Genomic DNA, 20,812 nt, shown 5'->3' with positions numbered 1-20,812 from the left:
AAGCGGCTCTTCTAGAGCAACACCCCAAAAGAAAAAAAAAAACAAAGGGACGTGACGTGGATGGGTATCTGGCTTGCTCACGACCTCACTGAAGTTGCAGTTTAACGCTTGTCTTGTGTGTGGTCGCCCGGGCTCCACCCACGATGACCAACTCAGAGGACAAAGAAACAGATGTGGGGGCGAAGGGCAAAAGAAGAGAACAAAAAAATTTGTCCCCCTTCAGTATTCTTGCCAGATATCCTCCACGTACGCTTCCGTCAGCCGGGTATCCTTCCCGTACTTCTCTTGCCACCGGACGAAGCCGCCCTCGAGCACGTAGACCTCCTGCTTCTTGCTCTCCTCCTCGCCGAGCGTGCGCTCCCGCTCCCGGGCGTACCGCAGCGCCGCGGAGGGACCCCTCTGCTGGCTCAGCGCGCAGTGGAACACGACCTTCTCTTTGTCCTTGAGGGTCCGGACGAGCTCTGGCATTCGATAGTCGAGGCTGGCGCTGGGGACCCAGGTGGAGGAGGCGATGTGTCCGCCGACGTGGTCTAGATAAGGGAAGAGTCAGTAAGGTTGTTACGTCGAATAGAAAATAAAAATAAAAAAGGTTGGAGATATATGGACTTTACCTGAATCCCGGACATCAATAATAGCGAGTTTGTTCGGGGTGCTGGCCGACAGGAGGAGAGAGGACAGTACGTCCCGGCTCATGCGGGGGAGGGTTGCAATTGTTATCGAAGACATAATTTGCGGAGTAGAGGAGTTCTCGCCGGAGAACTCTTCAAGAGTAAGAGATATTTCTCTTGAGGAATAAAAGTGCAACACTTGATTCTTAACAGCAGATGGATCTCCAGGAGTGCACGCACCGCGAGCACCAAATAGAGATCAGGATGTATGAGAGAGGAAGAAAGATGTAGATCCTGTTCGGAAAGTCTTTGGCAGACAAGCAGCGGGCGCCGTAAGGCGGCACATGGGGGGTCTCCCTCACGTGATATGAAGATTTCCATCCGGAGCTCTCGAGGCTCGAACGGGACCGTCTGGATAACTCTGTCGACGACCACAACCTGTCCACGGTCTCATGGGGGAGATCCCATAGAGATCTCGAATTCGAATCCCGGTTTTGTTCCCTCGATCAATTGGGCTCGCATTGATATCATCCGCCGCAACGATGGAGGTCCGCACTCTGGCCCGGTGCCTTCGCTCCAGGCCGGCATCCTCTCTGCTCTATGCGCAGCAACCCGGTCTCGCAGCGAGACTTCAACCGATCAATCATGTCCGGGGACAGTTCCTGAGAGTACCGTCGATTCGATTCAACTCCTCCGCTGCTTCTCCGAATGAAGCATCACAACCTGCGTCCGCGAACAGCGAGCAGTCTTCCTCCCCCTCCGACAGCACCACCACCACCACCCCCGAGACCCAGAACGCAAATGCCGCCCCCTCCAAATCCAACCCCAACGAATCCATCGACCAGATCCTCAACGAACTCAAAATGGGCAGCCGCCAGGCTTCTGCTAACTCCGCGACCAACCCGCCCAGCTCCAGCGCCGCGGCGGCCGCCCGTCGCCGCCTCGCGGATCCTCTCTCCCTCTCCCGCGCGGTCGGCGAGTCCGCGGAGACGGACAACTACCGCACGCCCGTCCGCCGCGTCGAGCTAAAGCTGGGCACGAAGTTGGGCCGGCAGGTGAATGTCGACCCGGACCGCGGTGTCGACCTTCCGACGGCGCTGCGGAACCTGCAGATCCAGTGCGTGGTGAACCGCGTCCGGAGGCAGGCGACTGCGCAGAAGTTCCACGTCCGAAGGGGTCAGAGGCGGAAGGATCTGAGACGGGAAAGGTGGAGGAAGTTGTTCAAGTTCTCGTTTGATCAGACGGTTGCGAAGATTCAGAAGATGAGGGCGCAGGGGTGGTAAAACATATGAACAGCGGGAGAAAAAAAAACAAATATATGCGCGATGACTTGATGGATGGCAAGTACATACATATATCGGTCAGGGTATATGATGGGATGTGTACCATTGCACGGGACGGTCGACGGGAGATAACCACTGTTCCGCTGGCATGTATAACTACCTACAATTTGGAGTTTCGTTTTTCTTTAGATTATCATTTCTCAGGTGGGAATAGAAATGCGTGTCTATCCTCCATTTCAAAAAATGATTTATTGCGCCAAATGTGTCGCCGTTTCCCTATATCCGAACTTTTTGTACTCCTAGGTATATACCAGATTAAGGTAGAGGTCAAAACAAGAGAAGACATCAACCAGTCAATAAATACATGCAGAAATGGTAAATTGAGTACACCCTCGCGAGGCCATAACACGTAAGTCGTATAATTCAATCAAGTGAGGTCCATTGATCAATCCATCAGTCCCTCTTCCCGCTCGGGTACCCATACCCGTATCCTCCGCTTCCCATACTACTACTAACCCCATTGCCGGCCGCGAAGCCACCATACCCATTTATCCTGCCTCCATCGCCGTACGTGACACCACTAGGGCCCCTGGCATGGCCAAGGCCGGACGGGGCACCCAGGATCCCGTCCCCTTTCCATCCACCGCGTCTGCGGCCACCCCCTCGTTCCCAGTAAAGTGCGGCCAGAGCGCCCACCGAGGCAGCCATGGCGAAGAAGATCAGCTTGCCGAAGAACGCACCAGCGCCAGAGCCGGTACCGGAGGAAGACGAGGACGAGGACGACACAGTCCACCCGACACCCTCTCCGCCCTCGACCCAGCTGACACGGAATGTGAACGTGAGCGGCTCACCGCGAATGACCTTCGTCCCGTGGCCGGGGGCCCAGGGATTCTTAGCGGCCTCAACAAGAGCGGCCTCTTTATCCTTGGTGGTCATTTTCTCCTTGTTATGCTTCTTGTTCTCATCACCAGGCAAGACATCAATCTCCGGAACCGAGTACGCCGTTCCCGCGACAATGTATCCCGGTGCCGTCTTCGCTTTGCGCCTCTCGTTCTTGTTGCTCCTCGGAATGACGGAGCTGATCTTGTGCACCAGCACGTTCATGTCCGTCCAGATGTGCAGGTGGCTGCGTTGCAGAGTCCCCTGGAGCGCGATCGTCAAGGGGGTATAGGAGGGGCCGTCGTCATCGATGACTGAGACGACGCTTTCTGTGGCCTCTCCGTCCTCGTCAGTCTCATCATCATCCTTATTCTCCTTATCTTTCTTTTCCGAAGCTGAGGCCCCAGAGGAACCGGTTGAGGGTGCAAGGGGGCCCGTAGGCACGCGACATGTCAGGGGCACGTCCGAGTGGACGTAGTACTCGAGTAAGTGGTAGAGAGTATCCGGTAGAGAGGCGATAGTGCAGGTGATAGTCTCCGAGACACCATAGTGGAGGGCGAGAGGGAGGAAGGTCTCGTTACAGGTGGGGAAAGGAATGTATTGGAGTTTGCCGTGGGGGTCAGTGATCTATGCATGTATTTGGCGGGTTAGCGAGCCGATGCTTGATCTCAAAGTATGCGCAATGAAAAGTCATAGGGTGTAGGAGTAATAATCCGACACTATTGGGACAAAGATCGTCTACAACAAAGAATTCAGTTCAGAAGGGCGGACATACATGTTCTCCGGAATCACTATCGCCACGATTCAGTCAGCTTCCAGCCGCAATTCCAAGCCGTTGAGTCTCAACTCAACAGGCATCAAGTAAACAATGCAAAGGACAAAGCCAAAGACAACGCACATTGTCCGATTCAAACAGCTCACAGGAACCGGCTGTCCATGTCTATATCCAACCCCTCCACGCTGGAGCTCCTCCTTGTCCTTCCCCGCCGCTACACCAAGGGGCAGCAGCCATACCAACGAAGGAATTAGAAGTAAATAGTATGTGAAACTAGTCAACTGTGAGATCGAAGGAAAATGAGAGAAAGACATATTAAGGAGGGTATTATTGAGTGCCACCAGCGCTGGCTGGCGAACTACCTAAGTTGCGGCTCGTGTGGTCGGGGATTATTATTGCGGAGTAGGTGTTGTTTGGATGCCGCGGCTGAACTACTTAGTACTAAGTACGGCGTACGTGTCGATCCATAGCTACCTACCTACTCCATGAATCCTAGCCACGTCAAGTCCATAGATTAGATGCCCCTGAAAGCACAGTCTCTCTACTTATTACTCTGGCGAATTGATCTGCTCGCGCGAAAATTTTTGATGAGAAAATATCTCGCGTCTTTGGAACTCGGCATAAACGCAGTTTGTTTACCCAAGCAATCCGTACAATCCCTTTGACATTACTCACAAACGAGGGAATCGGTAATATTCTACAATTTGCATGGAGCGGACCTTCATAATTTTTTTCGTGATAATAACATATTACTAACACTCGAGAGATGGGTCCAACTTCAACAATGCACTAAAGCTGGCATTATCTCGAAAGCAGAAACATCCATTCATTTCTTCGTCACAAAAGCATACGTGTTTTGTTGTCCGCCATAGAAGTTACTATTTTACGCCAAGTTGGCCTTCTTCTTGAATGCAAGAAGCAGTCCGCTGGTGGAGGCATCGTGGTCACCGCCAGCACCCGGGGTCTCGAGCTCCTTCTGGATCTTCTTGGCCAAGACCTTGCCCAGTTCGACACCCCACTGGTCGAAGGAGTTGATGTTCCACACGGCACCCTCGGTGAAGGTGACATGCTCGTAGTAGGCGATGAGAGCTCCCAGTGTTCCGGGAGTGATTTTCTGGGCCAAGATCGAGGTGGTTGGGCGGTTTCCAAGGAAGGTCTTGTGAGGGACCAGGTGGTCGGGTGTACCTTCGGTCTTGACCTGCTCGGGGGTCTTGCCAATCATCAACGCCTCTGACTGGGCAAGGAAGTTAGAGGCAAGCATGCGCTGGTGCTTGCCACCCTCAACCGGGTTGTGCGATTCAGCCGCCATAATGAAGTCCGACGGAATGAGCTTGGTGCCCTGGTGGAGCAGTTGGAAGAAACTGTGCTGGGCATTGGTGGCTGGTTCACCGAACAAGACGGCGCCGGTGGTGTACTTGACGTAGTCCCCAGACCGGGTGATAGCCTTGCCGTTGCTCTCCATGGACAGCTGCTGCAGATAGGCAGGGAAACGGTGCAGGTACTGGTCGAAAGGCGCCACCAGGTGAGTCTGAGCGCCGAAGAAGTCGCTGTACCAGACGTTCAGGAGACCGCCAATAACGGGGATGTTCTGCTCGAGAGGAGTCTCGCGGAAGTGCTTGTCCATGGCGTGAGCGCCAGCAAGGAACTCGTGGAAGTTGTCATAGCCGATGTAGAGGGCAACAGAAAGACCAATGGCACTCCACACGGAGTAACGACCACCAACCCAGGATTCGAATTCAAACATGTTCTTCTTGTCAATTCCAAACTTAGTGACCTCAGCCTCGTTGGTAGACAAGGCAACAAAGTGCTTGGCGATATGGGCTTCATCCTTGGCATGCTCCAGGAACCACTTCTTAGCGGTGTTAGCATTGGTGATTGTTTCGGCGGTTGTGAAGGTCTTCGAGGCAACAAGGAAGAGGGTGGTCTCGGGATCAGACTCCTTAAGAGCCTCCGCGATGTGAGTTCCGTCAATGTTGGAAACGAAGTGGACGGTCAGGCTCCGATCAGCGTATGGCTTCAGGGCTTCCGTGACCATGACAGGACCGCTGTTTTCGAACGTTAGTTGTCTGCACATTGGAATGATCGCGAAGCACAGCTATGCCCAGGCAGACATACAGGTCGGAACCACCGATACCAATGTTGATGATAGTCTTGATCTTCTTGCCGGTGTAACCCTTCCACTCACCACTGCGCACCTGCTCAGTGAACTCCTTCATGTGCTCCAGCACAGTGTTGACACCCTTCATGACATCCTGGCCGTCAACCTGCATCGGCTGGTTGCTGACATTGCGCAGGGCCACGTGGTAGACCGCACGGTTCTCGGTGAAGTTGATGGGCTTGCCCTCGAACATCTCATCGCGAAGCTTCTCAACGCCGGCCTCCTTGGCAAGCTTAACCAGGAGGGAGAGAGTCTCTTCGGTGATGAAGTTTTTGGAGAAGTCGAACAGGATTTCCGTCTTGTCCGCCGGATTGGCGAAGGTGCGGCTGAACTTCTCGAACCGCTTGGGGTCCTTCTCGAAGTACTCCTTCAGGACGATGTTACGGCCCAGCGAGTTGTGGTGGTCCTGGAGGGCCTTCCAGGCGTCAAGGTCGGTGGCCTGCGAGAATCCAGGCATCGTGGCGGTATGGGGGAATTCGAAGTCTTCTGAAGAGATTTGGACAGCTGGATCAGTGCGGGGCAGCTTGACGAGGTAGTCGGAGCTTGAATTGAGGGAATGGAGGGCGGGGAGCTGTGCAAAATGCAGGTCACCTACCTGTGAAGGAAATGGACGAGTGAATTGAGGAGTGGGAAACGAGGTTGTGCTATGGAGAAGCTCGTATATATTTGTCCTGGAGGCGGAAGTGGTGCCAGCGGGATGCGCGGAGATATACGACCAGCATGTCGTCAGCCCGGTTTGGCTGGACCAGGCGTGTGTTGGGGTGCGTGGAGGGGCCAGCGTGGGGCAGCCGTCAAGCAGGCACGGGTGAGATCTCCACTGCCAGCCATGATGCACCCTGAATCAGCACTCTTTTATCCATGGTTTAATCATCATAACTACCTGCAGTACAGCATAGTAAGTAATCATTGCATCTTCCTGCTTCCCATGCTCCTGGGGGAGAGTTCTACATGGAGGGGATCGTCGATTCCTGAACCTTCGAACGGTGCAAGCTCCATACTTCTACTAGTAGTGCCAAGCATAGCATAATGGAGGTTCCCGGTGAAGACCCTGGAAACCACTAAGTCGCGCTGCCGCCATCACGCGTTGCTTTAAGATTTTTCTCTCGTCGGACGGCTGCTCTCCGGGCCCTCACATGATGTCGCTTGCCCTAGTTCCTGCGCATAATCAACCTCAGATATGGAACCAAATAAATACCTCCTAATAATGCCCCTCCTGATATACCGCCCCGTCTTTTTGCTTCGATGGGGAAATCCATGTGGGGTAAAGCTTCCGCGCTATGCTATTCGTCCTATTACAACACACCTACCTAGGTACGACAGGGCGCTAACTGCATTGGATGGCCTCTATGTTTCTAAATTACACACGAAAGGCGACTCCCAACGTTCGATCCAATGCGTCGAGATACTTAATTCACAACGCGGACAGATGGACTTCGAGCAGTCGAATCTTGTACAGTTTGGTTGCTAACAAAATAGTAGTATACGCTACTACCAGTTAAGAAAACAGGGTCGTCCAGTTTCAATATGTGGATGTTCTGAGTGACACAGCTACGGCACCTACCTAGGAGGTAGGCAACAGCAGCTGAATACTAGTAGGTATACAGTCCTTTGTTCTTTGACGATAATGAGAATGGTGAGGAAAAACAAGGTGATAATGAGGAGGAAGAGGAGGGTAAGAGAGAAGAAACATATGACGAAGACAAAGGCTGAGACTGGAGAATAGTATTCTGTTGTCCAGCAGACAAGGCAGTGATTATGGATGCTCCATTCCCGGTTTTCGACAGCGTTGTCCAGTTCCTTTAATGGTAAGGGAACTGCCCGAAAGGCTCAATCTGGATAAGATGAGAGGTGACATCTATGGTGCGGAATGCGAGTAAAACCGATTGGAGGGCTATAAGCAATACATGGCTTGATCAAACATACCGGTTCCTATTCTCAATGTTGCTGAAGATAAAGCCTGCCTGTTCTCTCCATTTCCCCCGAATCAGGCGGCATCCCTTCTTCTCTCTCCAGGCCCTCAGGCAACCGACCAGATGACCTAGCCACCGGCACCCTCCCGTCACTTCTGGGTTATATATTGAAAATCGCCCTTCACCCGCAATCAGATTCTGAGTCGGGACGATAGTGCAGTGGTATGAGCGCGTGTGCTATGAGCCACCGACCTTCCCTCACCGGACCCAAAGTCCCGAGTTCGATTCTCGCCCGCGAGGGAGGTGCGGCAGTATTGACTCTTAAATATCACTGCCTGCCAAGGGTGCTGCCCACCTTTTCTTCCAACTCCTCCAAGAACTCGGGAACAATCTCCTTCAGCCGCTCATAGAGCACAATCGAGTTATTGATAGGTGTTTCGCCTCCTGTCTCCGGTGCAGACACGCAGTAGAAGAACACATAGGCAGGATAATGCGGGCTCAGACCGAATTCATTGTGCGGATATACTGGCATCGTGTTGGGACCCTCGTTTGCCGTCGCAACATTATACGCGACCGCCGTCCGCCGCACTGGATTTCCTATGTCCTCATGCGGCAGCCATCCAAACGCTTGGGCAAATTGGGAAAACTCCTCGCGGAACCCAGCCCCGGATCTTTGAAGTAGATAGCGCCATGGCGGTTCAATAGCTCTATCTTTCCCGCCGCGAAAAGCTTCTTGATGGAATCGACGAGAACGCCAAGAGGCAGCCCGGGCTTCGTGGGTGACAGTGCAAGAGGGAAAACTGTATTCTGAGGGTACGGGTCCTGAAGAAGCAAAGAAGGAGCATATGGAACAACTTGGGAAGAGAAATCATTTGTCTCCGCTGATACTTCCTGATCTGTCCCCAGCGGGGACTACGCAGGGACGCTTGGAGACTGAACTAGCAACGATGCCATTGTTTGATAATTTCAATTTTGATTCAGCGGCCCATGCGTATATTGTGGTTATCCACAGGTGGTATATATACCCTTCATTGAACACTATCTAGAGCTTGAGACTTTATCGGCCGTCACCCGCCAAGAGTTCCGCAAGCACGTCACAACGGGTCCTGAACATGCAATGCATCATTGCCTCCTGTTAACAGCCCCGGATTCCAGAACGCCAAGGTCGGCTGGAGCCGATAGCTAATCCATATGGGGGAGCTGTCATCCGGACGAGGAGGCCGCTTAAGACCCTTGAGGGATCACATATCTCCTATTAGATCCACCTGAGCTCAGCAACTGATACTAAATACCAGTTCGACGTTAGGGATCAACGCCACACAATTCTTTGGGAGATAGCATATAATTTTATATATAGACATATTTTAATGGCCAATAAGAGATGTATAATTTGAAACGATTTAATATAACAGACTTTGCATTATGATGTGATTCCGTTAGATTATAGTATTTGTTCTGCAAGATCTAGGTCGTAGACCGAGGGGTCTGAGCGCCATCTTGGCGGAAATGTATCGAGTTACCAGTGTTCCTGACTGGGAGATATTATTTCTCGGCTTTCTGTTAGTTGTCTATGGAACTCAGTGGCATCATTTTCCTTCCGATCGCGACATGCGGGGCAAAATTGACAGTTTCAGAATCAGTCCATGGCCCGTACATATAGCTGGATCTTGAGCGCTGAAAAAAAAATAATGACAGACTCGTTTCTATTTTCAATATTTAGCTATGGCTGTGCCAAAGGTCCAGGAACGGTCCGTTGAGACCATTGACGCTGAAAGTGATTCCTATGCCCGTGACGAGCCCGTCCAGAAACCCGTCTCGAAATTCATCCGTTGGTATCGGAATCCACTTTTCAATGTGTTTATTGTGGGGTTGATCTCCTTTACTCAACCTGGGATATGGAGTGCGCTAAACAGTATGAAGTTGGACTGTCCGACTACTTTGACGTTGCTGATGGTCGATAAATGATATAGGTACCGGTGCTGGCGGACAACAAGAGCCGTATCTCGTCAACGCGGCCAATGCACTCACTTTCGGGTATGGTTTAATTTTTTTTTCTTGCAGGCCAAGCACAACGTGCATTAAATGCTGACACGCGCTTGCAAGGATTATGGTTTTTGGTTGTTCGTCGTTTGGTGCCCTGGCGAACAAGTTTGGCCTGCGGAACGTGCTCATTCTCGGCACGCTGGGATATGCTCCATATTCGGCTTCTCTTTACGTCAACAATCGATACGGGACGGAATGGTTCGTTCTATTTGGTGCTGTGACCTGTGGTATCGCCGCCTCTGCGCTGTGGGCAACCGAGGGAGCTATTGCCTTGGGATATCCGATGGCCAAGGATAGGGGCAAAGCCAGTTCGTGAACCTTCCCTACTCTTTTTCTTCCTGCTTACGTCCAATCGTCCTATTTAGAATGCTGACTGTTCACCACTAGCTGGAATGTGGCTTGCTTTGCGTCAAATTGGTCAGCTTATCGGAGCGTCCATTCAGCTATCCCTCAATGTCAAGAACAACAAGACTGGCAAGGTCGGATACATGACGTACCTGGTCCTGATTGCACTACAGTGTCTTGGTCTTCCGCTCGCCTTGCTCGTTTCTCCTCCCCAGAAAATAATCCGACCTGACGGTTCCAAGATCAACGATCCGACCAAGGCCAAGAACTTCAGGCACGAAATGGGCAGGGTCTGGGCCCTGCTCAGGACGAAGAAGATCTTTCTCTTGATTCCTATCCTCATCACCGGGACGTGGAATACCCCTTACCTTGGAATATATCTGACCAACTACTTCTCAGTCCGCGCACGTACCCTGGGTTCACTCATGTCGGCCATTGTCGCCACGATAGCGGACTTGTTCTGGGGCTGGTTTCTAGATCTGAAATTCGTCAGGCGCTCGACAAGGGCGAAGTTGACGTGGGCAATTTTCTGTATCATTATATTCGGCTTGTTCGGCTGGGCTGTCTCGAACCAGCACCTGTACGATCATTCCACCCCGAAGCCCAGTCTGGACTGGAGCTCACCGGGCTTCGGTCGAGGATTTGCTCTGAATGTCATCTTTCGGTTTGTTTTACCAATCCACAGACCCTGTCTTCTTTTTCTGAAAGAAGCATCTAACCTTCAAGGTAGTTTCATGGATGAGTCCCACTACGTGTTTGTATATTGGATCGTTGGAGCCTTCGATAACGACGTCGATACCCTCACGTTGAGCGTGGGCATCCTCCGGTCATTCGAGTCGGTGGGAGCAGCCCTTTCGTATGGAGTGGGAGCGATCAGAAGCAACACGCCGATGAACAACCTCATCGTCTCGTTTGTGCTCTTTTCAGTAGCCGTGCCTACGACTGCAGCAGCGACGTTCCTGGTGCCGGATGAGCCAGTAGATAATACGGTGGAGGAGACACCAATCCGTCCTCCAGAGATCGGGGATGGTGTTTCAGCAAAGTAGATTCCCACCGGTTAGATTAGGCCAACCTAGACATAAACAGACGAAGTTTAAATCATTTGAATATTTATACGTTCTTCTACTGAATGGGACTATAGACTATACTAACACGCCTTTTGTGTTATTTGTCCATTTGGTTGTTGCAAGCCTTGCATGCATGTGCAGAATTGTGATGTCGATAAGCAGTGTTCTCAGAATACGTACTTTACATCCAAATATAGAGTGACACAGAATTTAGAAGGCCTTAAACAAGATTAAAATCATATCCGTTGAGAAATCTTGGCAAATCGATATATCTGTATTTTTACCTTTCTAAATACCGCGATTCCAAAGGCGATTGGCAAGGCATAAATATTAATAGCCTTTATACTCAAAACCCTCGATGTTTGCATGAGGTATCCCGGCGAGAACAGACGCAGCACCTCCTTCACCAGGGCAGCGAGGTACGGCAATCGACCATCGATATCAGTCCAATTGGGTGACCTTTCACGTCCTACCACAGAGTCTAATTCCGCCTATCCTTTCCCCTGAACTTCGGAGAAACAGCACGTTGCCAAAGTACAGCTGATCATGGTGCTGGATGTTGTGTCGACCCCGCCGCCAATGAGGCTCGTAGTCAACCCAGCAATCTCAATATCAAACAGTCCGTGTTTCTCCTGCGATGCAAGTAAGGTCTTTGAGAAGTTGTCGGATCCTGCCTGGGCCCCTTCCTGTGACAAGAGATAGAAGTATCTGAAGGCAATAGCCGCACCCATCCGAATGGTCGAAGGGAGTCTGTATGGACAAGAAGATAACTGTCAGCCGAATATTACCACTATAACCTAGTGGTATGCCAAGAAGCCCATGAGCCTAGTCAGCACGCGCCGATCCAGGCATCTCGAAGGCCAGAATCCCTGCAATAAAGGAACTATACTGCCTATACCCATGATTGGCTATTATACCCTTGCAATACCCCTTTATATTGCATCAATACATCATTCTTTCGGAATCGCTTGATATATCCATATTCGGAAGGTCTTAACCCCTAATTCCATGAGATAAATAGTCAGTTAGTTAGGTAGATTCAAATAATCAGAGCTTTCATCATCATCATACCTTCGGATTACTAGGTTCGCGCAGTCTGACAATAACTTTGTAAGTGCAGGAATTGCTTCATGATGTAAAGGCCGGGAATAACGTAGTCTGTAACCGATTCCATCATACGGAGGGCCTGTTGAGCAACATAATCGTTCTTTCTGTCAATGCGGCGGCCCCAGCCAATTATAGACACGGTCGAGACTGCATATCGTTCGATGGACAAAACGTGATCATCGGGATCTTCTAGGAGATCTCGAATCAGGAGCTTAGACTCGTCTGCCTGAAACGACCTGTAGTTGCACACTACTTGAGAGCCGACAACAGGGTGCTTTTCTCGTTAGCTACCTTATACGCCGTGTCACATGGAGCTATGTCTAAAACATACCATGAGCCTGCGATGGAGTCTCCAGTGGTCCCCGTATGGCGGAGTGGTCTGATTGGTGTTGGTACAATTGATCAAGTCTCCCATGGCAACTAAGCGTGGTCGAGAGGAGAATATATCTGCTCGCTTTTCCATCAAATCTGAAGCAACCCAGGCGTCACTTATGATGATTCTCGGTGTCGTCCGACCCAAACAGTCATCATCGTAGTGTTGTGGTCTTTGGCCCACTTCTCCCAAGCAATCCATAGTTTCAGCTTAGGAATCTGAAAGTAATTCCCAAAAAATTGGTAGAGGGAATGGGCCCTGGAGGAAGTTTACGCCGCAGCCTCAGCATGCGAGCATAATCGACAAGAGTAGTAATTATGGAAACGAAGAGGGCGCCAAGTAGAGCACTGGCGCCGATCTTCCATTGTAGGTGAAGACAACGCTGAAGCTAGCATGGTGAAGGACAAAGAGACAAAATATGGTAAAGTTTGTTCAATATCTGACAAAATCAAATGTGTTCTTAATGGAAATCACCGAGCGGACAAATTGATCCCCTCCTACAGTCGAAGACTACTGGTGCATCAATCGGGAATTGGGAGCTTCAGTGGAAGAAATTGTGAACCTAATAGATTTTGTCCCTGTAGCACGCAAGTCATGTGCGACACTTGAATTGGTAGGTACTGTACTTTTGGCAGACGTTAGCAGCGACCCCGACTTATAGAGACGCCTTCTGCCTTGTCATTTCTTGTTTCTCGGCCATTCTTTGTTTCCATGATGACGCTAAACAATACTACGTGGTGCGAACGACTATTAGATAGATTATATCAGTGTCAAAGCCAGCAATTCAGCCAAGGAGACTGGCCTAGGCACCTCGCCTCGCTAGATATCAACCGACGCGAGTCAGGTTCTATATTGCGCAACGACAAATCCATATCTGTCACGCTGAAAATTAGGGAGTAGCCTTCACACTACGGAGTGAGCTTCCGTCATACCAGGCCATACAGTCTCTCCTCTTAATTTGATAGATAATACTGTGTAGGTATGCAATATGTTATCCTGGAACTCATAACCGCGGTGCACGGTTAGCACTCACCCTTCGTATTGCCTGGCACATTTTGATCCAGAGGCCGAAATATTAGTCAAACAGCAAGAATCATAGGTTTTATGTTAGAAAGGAAAGATCGTATGCGCCTTTAGACAATAAATGCAAAATAATAAACTCAGAAACCCAATGCTTTATTCCGTAACAGCTAGGCTCTTGCATAAATATATTGCAATACTCTGCTCTGAAGACAAAATTTTTAAATTCCCTTTGTTCCATATTCACGGCTTACCCTAATGTAAAACGGCCCGGGACAGGAGGGGGGGGGCTGCTTTTTAATTCAAATTTCCATCCAAGAGGGCTTGTTTGTTGTAGTACCTGAGGCCCACCCGGGATCCCGCCGCGACCGCGGAGGGAGCGCCAAGAGCGGTCAGGCGCACGGACCAGTTCCATGCACGAAGCATCAAATCGCGATGGCCCCAAGATTCCCAGACAGCCACAGCTCGTCGTCCTTCGAATACAGCAACCCCTCTTTTACAGGCATATTTATCTATAGTCACTGTAACTGGCGGCTTGTACCGCTGAAGATTCTTGCGCGACAGCAGCTGAGGCCTGCATGCGCATGGTCTCTTTAAGAGACTGAGCCTTAAGTTACTCGATCACCGTAACTCGACTTCTGCCCCAGAGCTTCGAACGACACCACGATGTACCCTTATCAACGTGAGTTTTACCATCTGTCTGCATCATCGTCTTGGGACTCTACAGCTGACACTTTCCAAGCTCCTCCAGGTCTCTATGGCCGGCCTCCAGAGTACGGAGGCTTTCCTGGTGCGCCACCGGGGATGGGTAAGTTTTCCAAGTAGCGATTCCTGCTGTATTCGATACTAACTGATTCCTTAGGTCCTCCACCCGGTATGTCGGCGCCTGGAACGGGTCCTCCTCCGGGCGTGCAGCAGGCGAATGCCCAGCAGCCAGGGCGACCAGGCTTCCCACCGAACTTTCAACCTCCCGCAAACATGCCGAACATCAACTTTAACGCTCCTGTGATTCGACTCGGTACCTCTGGACCCTCGAAGTCGGCTACACCGGAGAGTGGCAGGGAACGTGGCGGCGAGTCTGGTGGAAGGCGTGCAGGCTTGGGGTCTGTTGATTCTCAACGCCAGAATATGCGGGATGCTATGATGCAGCTTCAGCCACCGACAAAGGAGGAAATTGTTAGGACCATCTTCGTCGGTGGAATTACTGAGGGTACCGGGGGTGACGAAGGCGTCGAGAAGATCCTACGCTCTGCAGGAAATCTGAGACGCTGGATCCGCGCTACGGATGCAGACGATAAGCCTTGCAAATTTGGTTTTGCAGAGTACGAGGACCCTGAAAGCCTAGGTACTGCTGTGGAAGTGCTAAAGGACGTGGAAGTACCTGTGAAGAGACAGATGCCGTCTGAGGACGGTGACAAGGAGGAGCGTGAGGTAGAGAAAAGCAAGCTATTGGTATGTCCGATGAAACCCAGTTTGTCATACTTCTGCTAACAGAATATGCAGGTGGTCGTTGACGAAAGCTCTCTCAAATACCTCGAGCAAGCTGAAGCTGCAAGAGGTGATCAAGATCCAGCAGAGCGTCAGAAACGGATAGATACCGCACGCAGCAATCTTGCCGCCGTCCTGCATGATCTAGCTTATCCTACCGCTCCCACTCAGAAAGAGGAAACTTCCACGGTTGACCGCGAAGGAGACACTTCCATGAAGGATGCAGATGCTCAGAATGAAGGCACTCCTGCTGAAGTCGTCACAATACCAATCACCGTTGAGGATGAGCTCTCAGACATACCGGCTGAGATGCGGGAAACCGTAGCCAAGGAGATTGCGGCCTTCCGTGAAAGGAGTAACCGCAGAGATCTTGAGCGCTTGAAACGGGAGGAAGAGATCGAGTCTATGGAGAGAGCAAGGAATGCGGGCGGCCGGATCAACAGATTAGCCTCTCCCCCTCCTAGTGCCCCTAGTGGCCCCGCCGGAGGTGCGAACGGTGTCCCTCTTGGACCTCGTGACCGTGGCGTGCCAAATGCACCTTCTGGGCCAAAGGGATTCGGGGCACAGATTCCAAAGGAATACCAGAAGGGAGTGTCCTTTGTCAACGGCGGTGTAAATGGCGCTACACCCACGTGGATTGATAGGGAAGACGAGGATACCGATGCAAGCGATGAAGAGCTTGAGCGGCGGCGGAAAGAGAAGAGGGATGCTGAGCTGGAGAAACAGTATCTTGACCAGGAGCGGCGCTGGCTGAACCGTGAGCGGAGCAGGACGGCAGCCGTTGAGCGCGAAAAGAACCGCGACAAGGAAGAAGAGATAAAAGCGCAAGAAGCGAAGGAAGCGATGGCTAAGCGCCTTAGGGAGTGGAACGATGACGTTGAGGCCAGTCGCAAGGTGGAAGAATACTATGCGGATCGTGGTGCTTGGATACGGAGTCGCGCTGCCTTCAGAACTCGGGAAATGAACATGGACGATGCTGATCGTGCGGCGGAGGAGCGGGAAAAGGCCCGATCCATCCAGCAACGAGAGCAGGCGCGTGGTATGGCGGACGACTTCCTTGCTCGCCAGGCGGAGGAGCTCGAGTCCCGCAACCAAGCCCCCAGGGAACCTCAGCGATTCAAGCTTTCTCTTGGTGCTGCAGCAGCGCAGAAGGTTCAGGCTCAAACCGCCCGCAGGACAGTTGCGGAAGTCGAAGGTCTGCTGGAAGACGAGGAAGAAGTCGATACCACTCAGAAGCGCCCCCTCATCCCGATCAAGTTCGACAATGCAGCAGAGGCAGCCGGACTCTCGGACGAAGAGCGGGCCCAGGCTGCGAGACAGTTGGCTCAGGAGATCCCATCAGACAAGGAAGGGCTGTGGAAATGGGATGTCAAATGGGAGTTCGTGGACGAATCTGTACTCAGCGAGCAGCTCAAACCGTTCGTTGAGAAGAAAATCATGGAGTACCTTGGAGTTCAGGAGCAGATGCTTGTGGATGTGGTGGAGGAGCATATCCGGCAGCGTGGAAAGCCTCAGGAGCTGGTGGAACAGCTGGAGGAGGTGAGTCATTCTGCTCTCTCTGTTGGTACAGGATGCATTTTTGCTAACTCTCCATTCATAACAGGCTCTCGACGAGGAAGCAGAGGTTCTGGTGAAGAAGCTCTGGCGGATGATCATCTTCTTCTCGGAGAGCGAGAAGAGAGGTATTTCCGGTTAGAGGCTGCGGTTTCGGTTTCTCCATACTCCAGGTCTGGGATGTGCTTAGTACCTTCTGGGAGCGTATCCGTGGATGCATCTCTGTTATGCCTGTATAAATTGAAGGGGGACGAAGGTACATTTGATATCCAGGACCCATTGGGCTATGATGGGCTCTTCCTGTATCATCACCTTCGAAATATATCAATTGAAGTAATCGATTTAACTACATTTCCAGTGCTAGGTGTGATGAGTAGTTGGCTGTTACCATATACCTTCTTTTACTTCCAAAGGCCCCTTGGTCTCAGAGGATAAGGCAGTAGTTTGGAAGACATCATACGGTACGCGTCGGGGACAAAAGTACAGTAGTGCTTCGGATCAATTGGGACAAAGATGTTGCACAGAAATCATACGGAACACGTTTAGCCACGTGTTATCTATACTGTTAAGCGCTCCTGTATGACCAGAACGAGGACTTGGTAAGAATAAGCAGATTTAACCAGGCCTAACGAACGTACTATTTCTTCGTGATCTGTTGCCACCTATGTCAGCCTCGAGGGCGAGATCGGAGAATGTCCGATTGTTTTCCTATCTTCTGAAGTATGAACAGAGCGGTAGTACGGAGTATGCGGCCTAGATCACCGAGCCCGCCGCATCGAATTTATCCACCAGTCGGGGAAAGCAAACCGGCCCCCGCGTGACATGACGCTCTATCGCGACGTCTCCGTTCCTCGCCCCGCCATGCTATCCCACGCCTAGGTCATGGACACTTCCAGCCCGGCAAAAAGAATTGGGAGGTGGCAATGGGGCGGGAGGACTCTCGCAGGCGCAGATATCTTTCCTTTGTCTTTAAAGCTGCCTTCCGCTCTTTGTCGGAGATCAATTGGACCTGCTACTGGCATCTATGATACGGAAGTTCGTTCCGAGCCACTTCTCCTGCCCGCCCCTCCCCCGCAGGGTCCCTAACTTTCTTTGAACTGATAAAGAGTCTATTGGACTTTCCTGAGCCTTCTGACAGACGGTTAGACAGTATAGAAGCTCGCCATTACAACACTGCATCATGGTCAAGATCACAAGTTTCATCACGCGGGATGTGAGGTTCCCGGTACGTCAAGTCCCTCCCAATTGTTCAGTCCATATCTGCAGTTTCATTCTTCCTTATGTCTGAAAGATAGCATGCTGACGATCCAGACAGACCTCGCTCGACAAGACCGGTTCAGATGCTATGAACGCTGCGGGCGACTACTCCGCAGCATACTGCATTCTCTATACCGACTCGCAATACACCGGACATGGCATGGTATTGTCTCAGTGCTCAGAAGTTATACTCGATAATTCGCATGGACACTGACTCGCTCCATCTACTCCAGACCTTTACCATCGGTCGTGGCAACGAGATCGTCTGCGCTGCCATCGCGACCCTCGCCCCCTTAGTTGTTGGGAAAGACCTGGACGACCTGACCTCGAATTGGGGCAAAACATGGCGCTACCTCGTCTCAGACAGTCAGCTTCGATGGATCGGACCGGAAAAGGGAGTGATCCATCTTGCTCTCGGATCGGTCGTCAACGCGCTCTGGGACCTGTGGGCCAAAACTCTGAATAAGCCCGTTTGGCGGATCGTGGCGGAGATGACGCCTGAAGAGGTTGTCCGTTGCATTGACTTCCGGTATATCACCGATGCTCTGACGCCCGAGGAGGCGATCGCACTGCTGAAGGAGGTCGAGCCCGGGAAGGAGGAGAGGATCAAGGAGGCTGAGCGGAACAAGGCTGTTCCTGCGTATACTACCAGTGCTGGGTGGATTGGCTACTCGGAGGAGAAATTGAGGCAGCTATTGGATGAGAGTGTTAAGCTTGGGTACAAGCACTTCAAACTCAAGGTTGGGGGGAGTCTGGAGGACGACAAGAAGAGGTTGGCCATTGCGAGAGAGGCAATTGGGTACGACAAGGGCAATGTTTTGATGGTTGATGCCAACCAGGTGAGTTTCTGAGTGCAGACGTTATGCTCGTCGTCTTTCTCCCGGGGGATCTTATAGGGGTTGGTAATAACATGGTTCTCAGGTCTGGTCCGTTCCCGAAGCCATCACCTACATGCAACAACTTGCTGAATTTAAGCCATGGTTCATCGAAGAACCTACCTCCCCTGATGACATCCTCGGCCACGCCGCCATCCGGAAAGCACTTGAAAATACACCTTACGGTACCATTGGCGTAGCCACTGGTGAGATGTGCCAGAACCGCATCATCTTCAAGCAACTACTGCAGGAAGGCGCCTTGACGGTCCTCCAGCCGGACGCCTGCCGTGTTGGAGGCGTCAATGAGGTTCTGGCTATCCTGCTGCTAGCCCGCAAGTTCGGCGTCCCGATCGTCCCCCACTCCGGCGGCGTCGGTCTGCCCGAGTACACGCAGCATCTGAGCACGATCGACTACGTGGTGGTGAGCGGGAAGAAGAGTCTGCTGGAATACGTAGACCATCTGCACGAGCACTTTGAGCATCCGGCCAGCGTCAAGGACGGATACTACGTTACGCCCGTGGAGCCGGGGTACAGTGTGGAGATGAAGCCGGCGAGCCTGGATGAGTTCTCCTTTCCGGGCGAGGAGGGCAAGAGTTGGTGGAGAACCGAGGCGGCCAAGCCGATCTTGGAGGGGCCCAGGATATGATTCTTGTTGTTCATCTTGGCATCGAACTCGACCGGAGATCACTTTTCCGTATGTGTTGTACATAATCCGCAAGATTAGATATATATACATAGAAACGGATCTATATTCATACTCCATACATCCTGAGATGCTTTATAGAAACCGCGTATATCGGTACCAACACCGCCCTTAAGAAGTAAATTTACACCGCCGCTGATGGGACACGCCCCAGGTCCTTTAGTTCACCAGGAAGCTTTTATCATCTGCATACGGAAATAATAATAATAATAATGTGGATCAAAACATGTGCCATTTGCTGCGATCACCTCACATAAGAAAATCCAGCCCAACTAATCACAAGTCTTCTCATGTGCATTAGTTACCCATTCTTCATGTGTACAAGAGCATCTTACCCGGTCCGACATCGCAACAACTAATCAATGCATACCTAACCTTCTCTCCTCATCCGGCCCCATAAACTTTAAAATCCGAGACCACGACAACATAACAACTCCATGGCGATCGCTTCTTCCCCTGTACTTGTTCGAACTGCCTCCAAAACCCTTCCCAGTAAAATTTACCTCAATCAAACCCCTCTACGCCACGTCCTGTCAGTGCCGAGGCCGCTTGTTGTTGTTGCATCCCGGCCCTCTCGGCCCGAAGCGTGCATCGGTTTCCGTGACCTAGCCCCACGGCGTGCGTTTCACACGTCGGTTTCAGATCCAAGATCGAGATCGCGGTTGAGATCTGCCCCGGAAGTGACGGCACGGACCATGTCGACGTCGACGGCTGGTTCTGGTTCCAAGTCCCTCAAGGCCCTCTGTGAGGAGGTCAAGGGGATCTTGCCGGAGAGGTTTAGGGAAGAGGGGTGGTATCTTATTGTTGTATGTGCTTATACATGCTCTTTATTGGAAAATTATTACTTTTACGTACCTACTTATTTTGTCTGTCTTTTGCTCTTAGCTGGCACCTGGCACATTGTTTGATTTGATTTGACGGTCTTGTCTTCGTTTCTTCTTCCACAAAAGAAGACTGTTCTCCATTCATTGAAATAACAAACCCACATTTTTTTTCCAGAGAAAATCAATAAAATAAACTACCCAACAAACCAAGCAAATCTCGCTCGAACTAACCCGGAATCATTAATGACTAACAAAACATAACTCACAGGCCTCCACCCTCGTCGCCTGCGGCAAGCCCGAGCAGCTGGGCCCGCTGTACACCTACATCGTGGAAGAAGAGCGGCCCGGTCGACCCCTCAGTCATGAGGAGGAGAAGCAGCTCAAGGCGCGCCTCGGCGACCTGCTGATGAAGGAGTGGACGCTGGTCGGGATCCCGGCCGTAGTGATCGCGCTGACGACTCTCGCCAAGGTGGAGAAGTACAAGGAGGAGAATGTGCAGGTTCCGGAGAAGAGGTTCGTCTCATTAATCTCCCCCCCCCCCCC

General features: G+C 51.5%; 8 protein-coding genes across 8 annotated transcripts in view; 5 read left to right on the top strand and 3 right to left on the bottom strand.

Annotated features, from left to right (window-relative positions):
• Positions 1–219: 219 nt before the first annotated feature.
• On the bottom strand, positions 220–726 carry VTN00DRAFT_335 (uncharacterized protein; the record flags this gene model as incomplete). The annotated part of the gene is made up of 2 exons (XM_069429657.1): positions 220–530; positions 612–726. 2 exons carry the CDS (start codon positions 724–726, stop codon positions 220–222), a joined length of 426 nt encoding a protein of 141 aa, XP_069291043.1.
• A 424-nt stretch (positions 727–1,150) lies between these two features.
• VTN00DRAFT_334 (mitochondrial 37S ribosomal protein bS21m) lies at positions 1,151–1,891 on the top strand (the record flags this gene model as incomplete). The annotated part of the gene is made up of 1 exon (XM_069429646.1): positions 1,151–1,891. One exon carries the CDS (start codon positions 1,151–1,153, stop codon positions 1,889–1,891), a length of 741 nt encoding a protein of 246 aa, XP_069291042.1.
• Positions 1,892–2,344: 453 nt separating this feature from the next.
• VTN00DRAFT_333 (uncharacterized protein) lies at positions 2,345–3,859 on the bottom strand (the record flags this gene model as incomplete). Its single annotated transcript, XM_069429635.1, has 3 exons — positions 2,345–3,397; positions 3,546–3,561; positions 3,669–3,859. 3 exons carry the CDS (start codon positions 3,857–3,859, stop codon positions 2,345–2,347), a joined length of 1,260 nt encoding a protein of 419 aa, XP_069291041.1.
• Positions 3,860–4,428: 569 nt separating this feature from the next.
• Positions 4,429–6,160, bottom strand: VTN00DRAFT_332 (uncharacterized protein; the record flags this gene model as incomplete). Its single annotated transcript, XM_069429624.1, has 2 exons — positions 4,429–5,590; positions 5,661–6,160. 2 exons carry the CDS (start codon positions 6,158–6,160, stop codon positions 4,429–4,431), a joined length of 1,662 nt encoding a protein of 553 aa, XP_069291040.1.
• A 3,175-nt stretch (positions 6,161–9,335) lies between these two features.
• On the top strand, positions 9,336–11,047 carry VTN00DRAFT_331 (uncharacterized protein; the record flags this gene model as incomplete). Its single annotated transcript, XM_069429613.1, has 5 exons — positions 9,336–9,525; positions 9,584–9,647; positions 9,717–9,964; positions 10,044–10,665; positions 10,732–11,047. 5 exons carry the CDS (start codon positions 9,336–9,338, stop codon positions 11,045–11,047), a joined length of 1,440 nt encoding a protein of 479 aa, XP_069291039.1.
• A 3,187-nt stretch (positions 11,048–14,234) lies between these two features.
• Positions 14,235–16,752, top strand: VTN00DRAFT_330 (uncharacterized protein; the record flags this gene model as incomplete). Its single annotated transcript, XM_069429602.1, has 5 exons — positions 14,235–14,250; positions 14,311–14,376; positions 14,431–15,020; positions 15,072–16,595; positions 16,660–16,752. 5 exons carry the CDS (start codon positions 14,235–14,237, stop codon positions 16,750–16,752), a joined length of 2,289 nt encoding a protein of 762 aa, XP_069291038.1.
• A 1,038-nt stretch (positions 16,753–17,790) lies between these two features.
• Positions 17,791–19,388, top strand: VTN00DRAFT_329 (uncharacterized protein; the record flags this gene model as incomplete). Its single annotated transcript, XM_069429590.1, has 4 exons — positions 17,791–17,835; positions 17,926–18,030; positions 18,101–18,706; positions 18,789–19,388. 4 exons carry the CDS (start codon positions 17,791–17,793, stop codon positions 19,386–19,388), a joined length of 1,356 nt encoding a protein of 451 aa, XP_069291037.1.
• Positions 19,389–20,140: 752 nt separating this feature from the next.
• VTN00DRAFT_328 (uncharacterized protein) overlaps positions 20,141–20,812 on the top strand; it is a gene marked incomplete at both ends in the record, with an annotated part of 1,677 nt that continues 1,005 nt past the window's right edge. The window contains 2 exons of the mRNA XM_069429579.1: positions 20,141–20,251; positions 20,538–20,782. Of these exons, the coding sequence (XP_069291036.1) occupies positions 20,141–20,251; positions 20,538–20,782 (356 nt within the window). The remainder of the gene's footprint in view (positions 20,252–20,537; positions 20,783–20,812) is intronic.

Source organism: Thermoascus crustaceus (assembly GCF_041956765.1).
Source record: "Thermoascus crustaceus strain CBS 181.67 unplaced genomic scaffold VTN00scaffold_1, whole genome shotgun sequence".
NCBI lineage: Eukaryota > Fungi > Ascomycota > Eurotiomycetes > Eurotiales > Thermoascaceae > Thermoascus > Thermoascus crustaceus.
The sequence above is the reverse complement of the archived record's forward strand: the minus strand, read 5'-3'. Positions and strand labels throughout refer to the sequence as shown.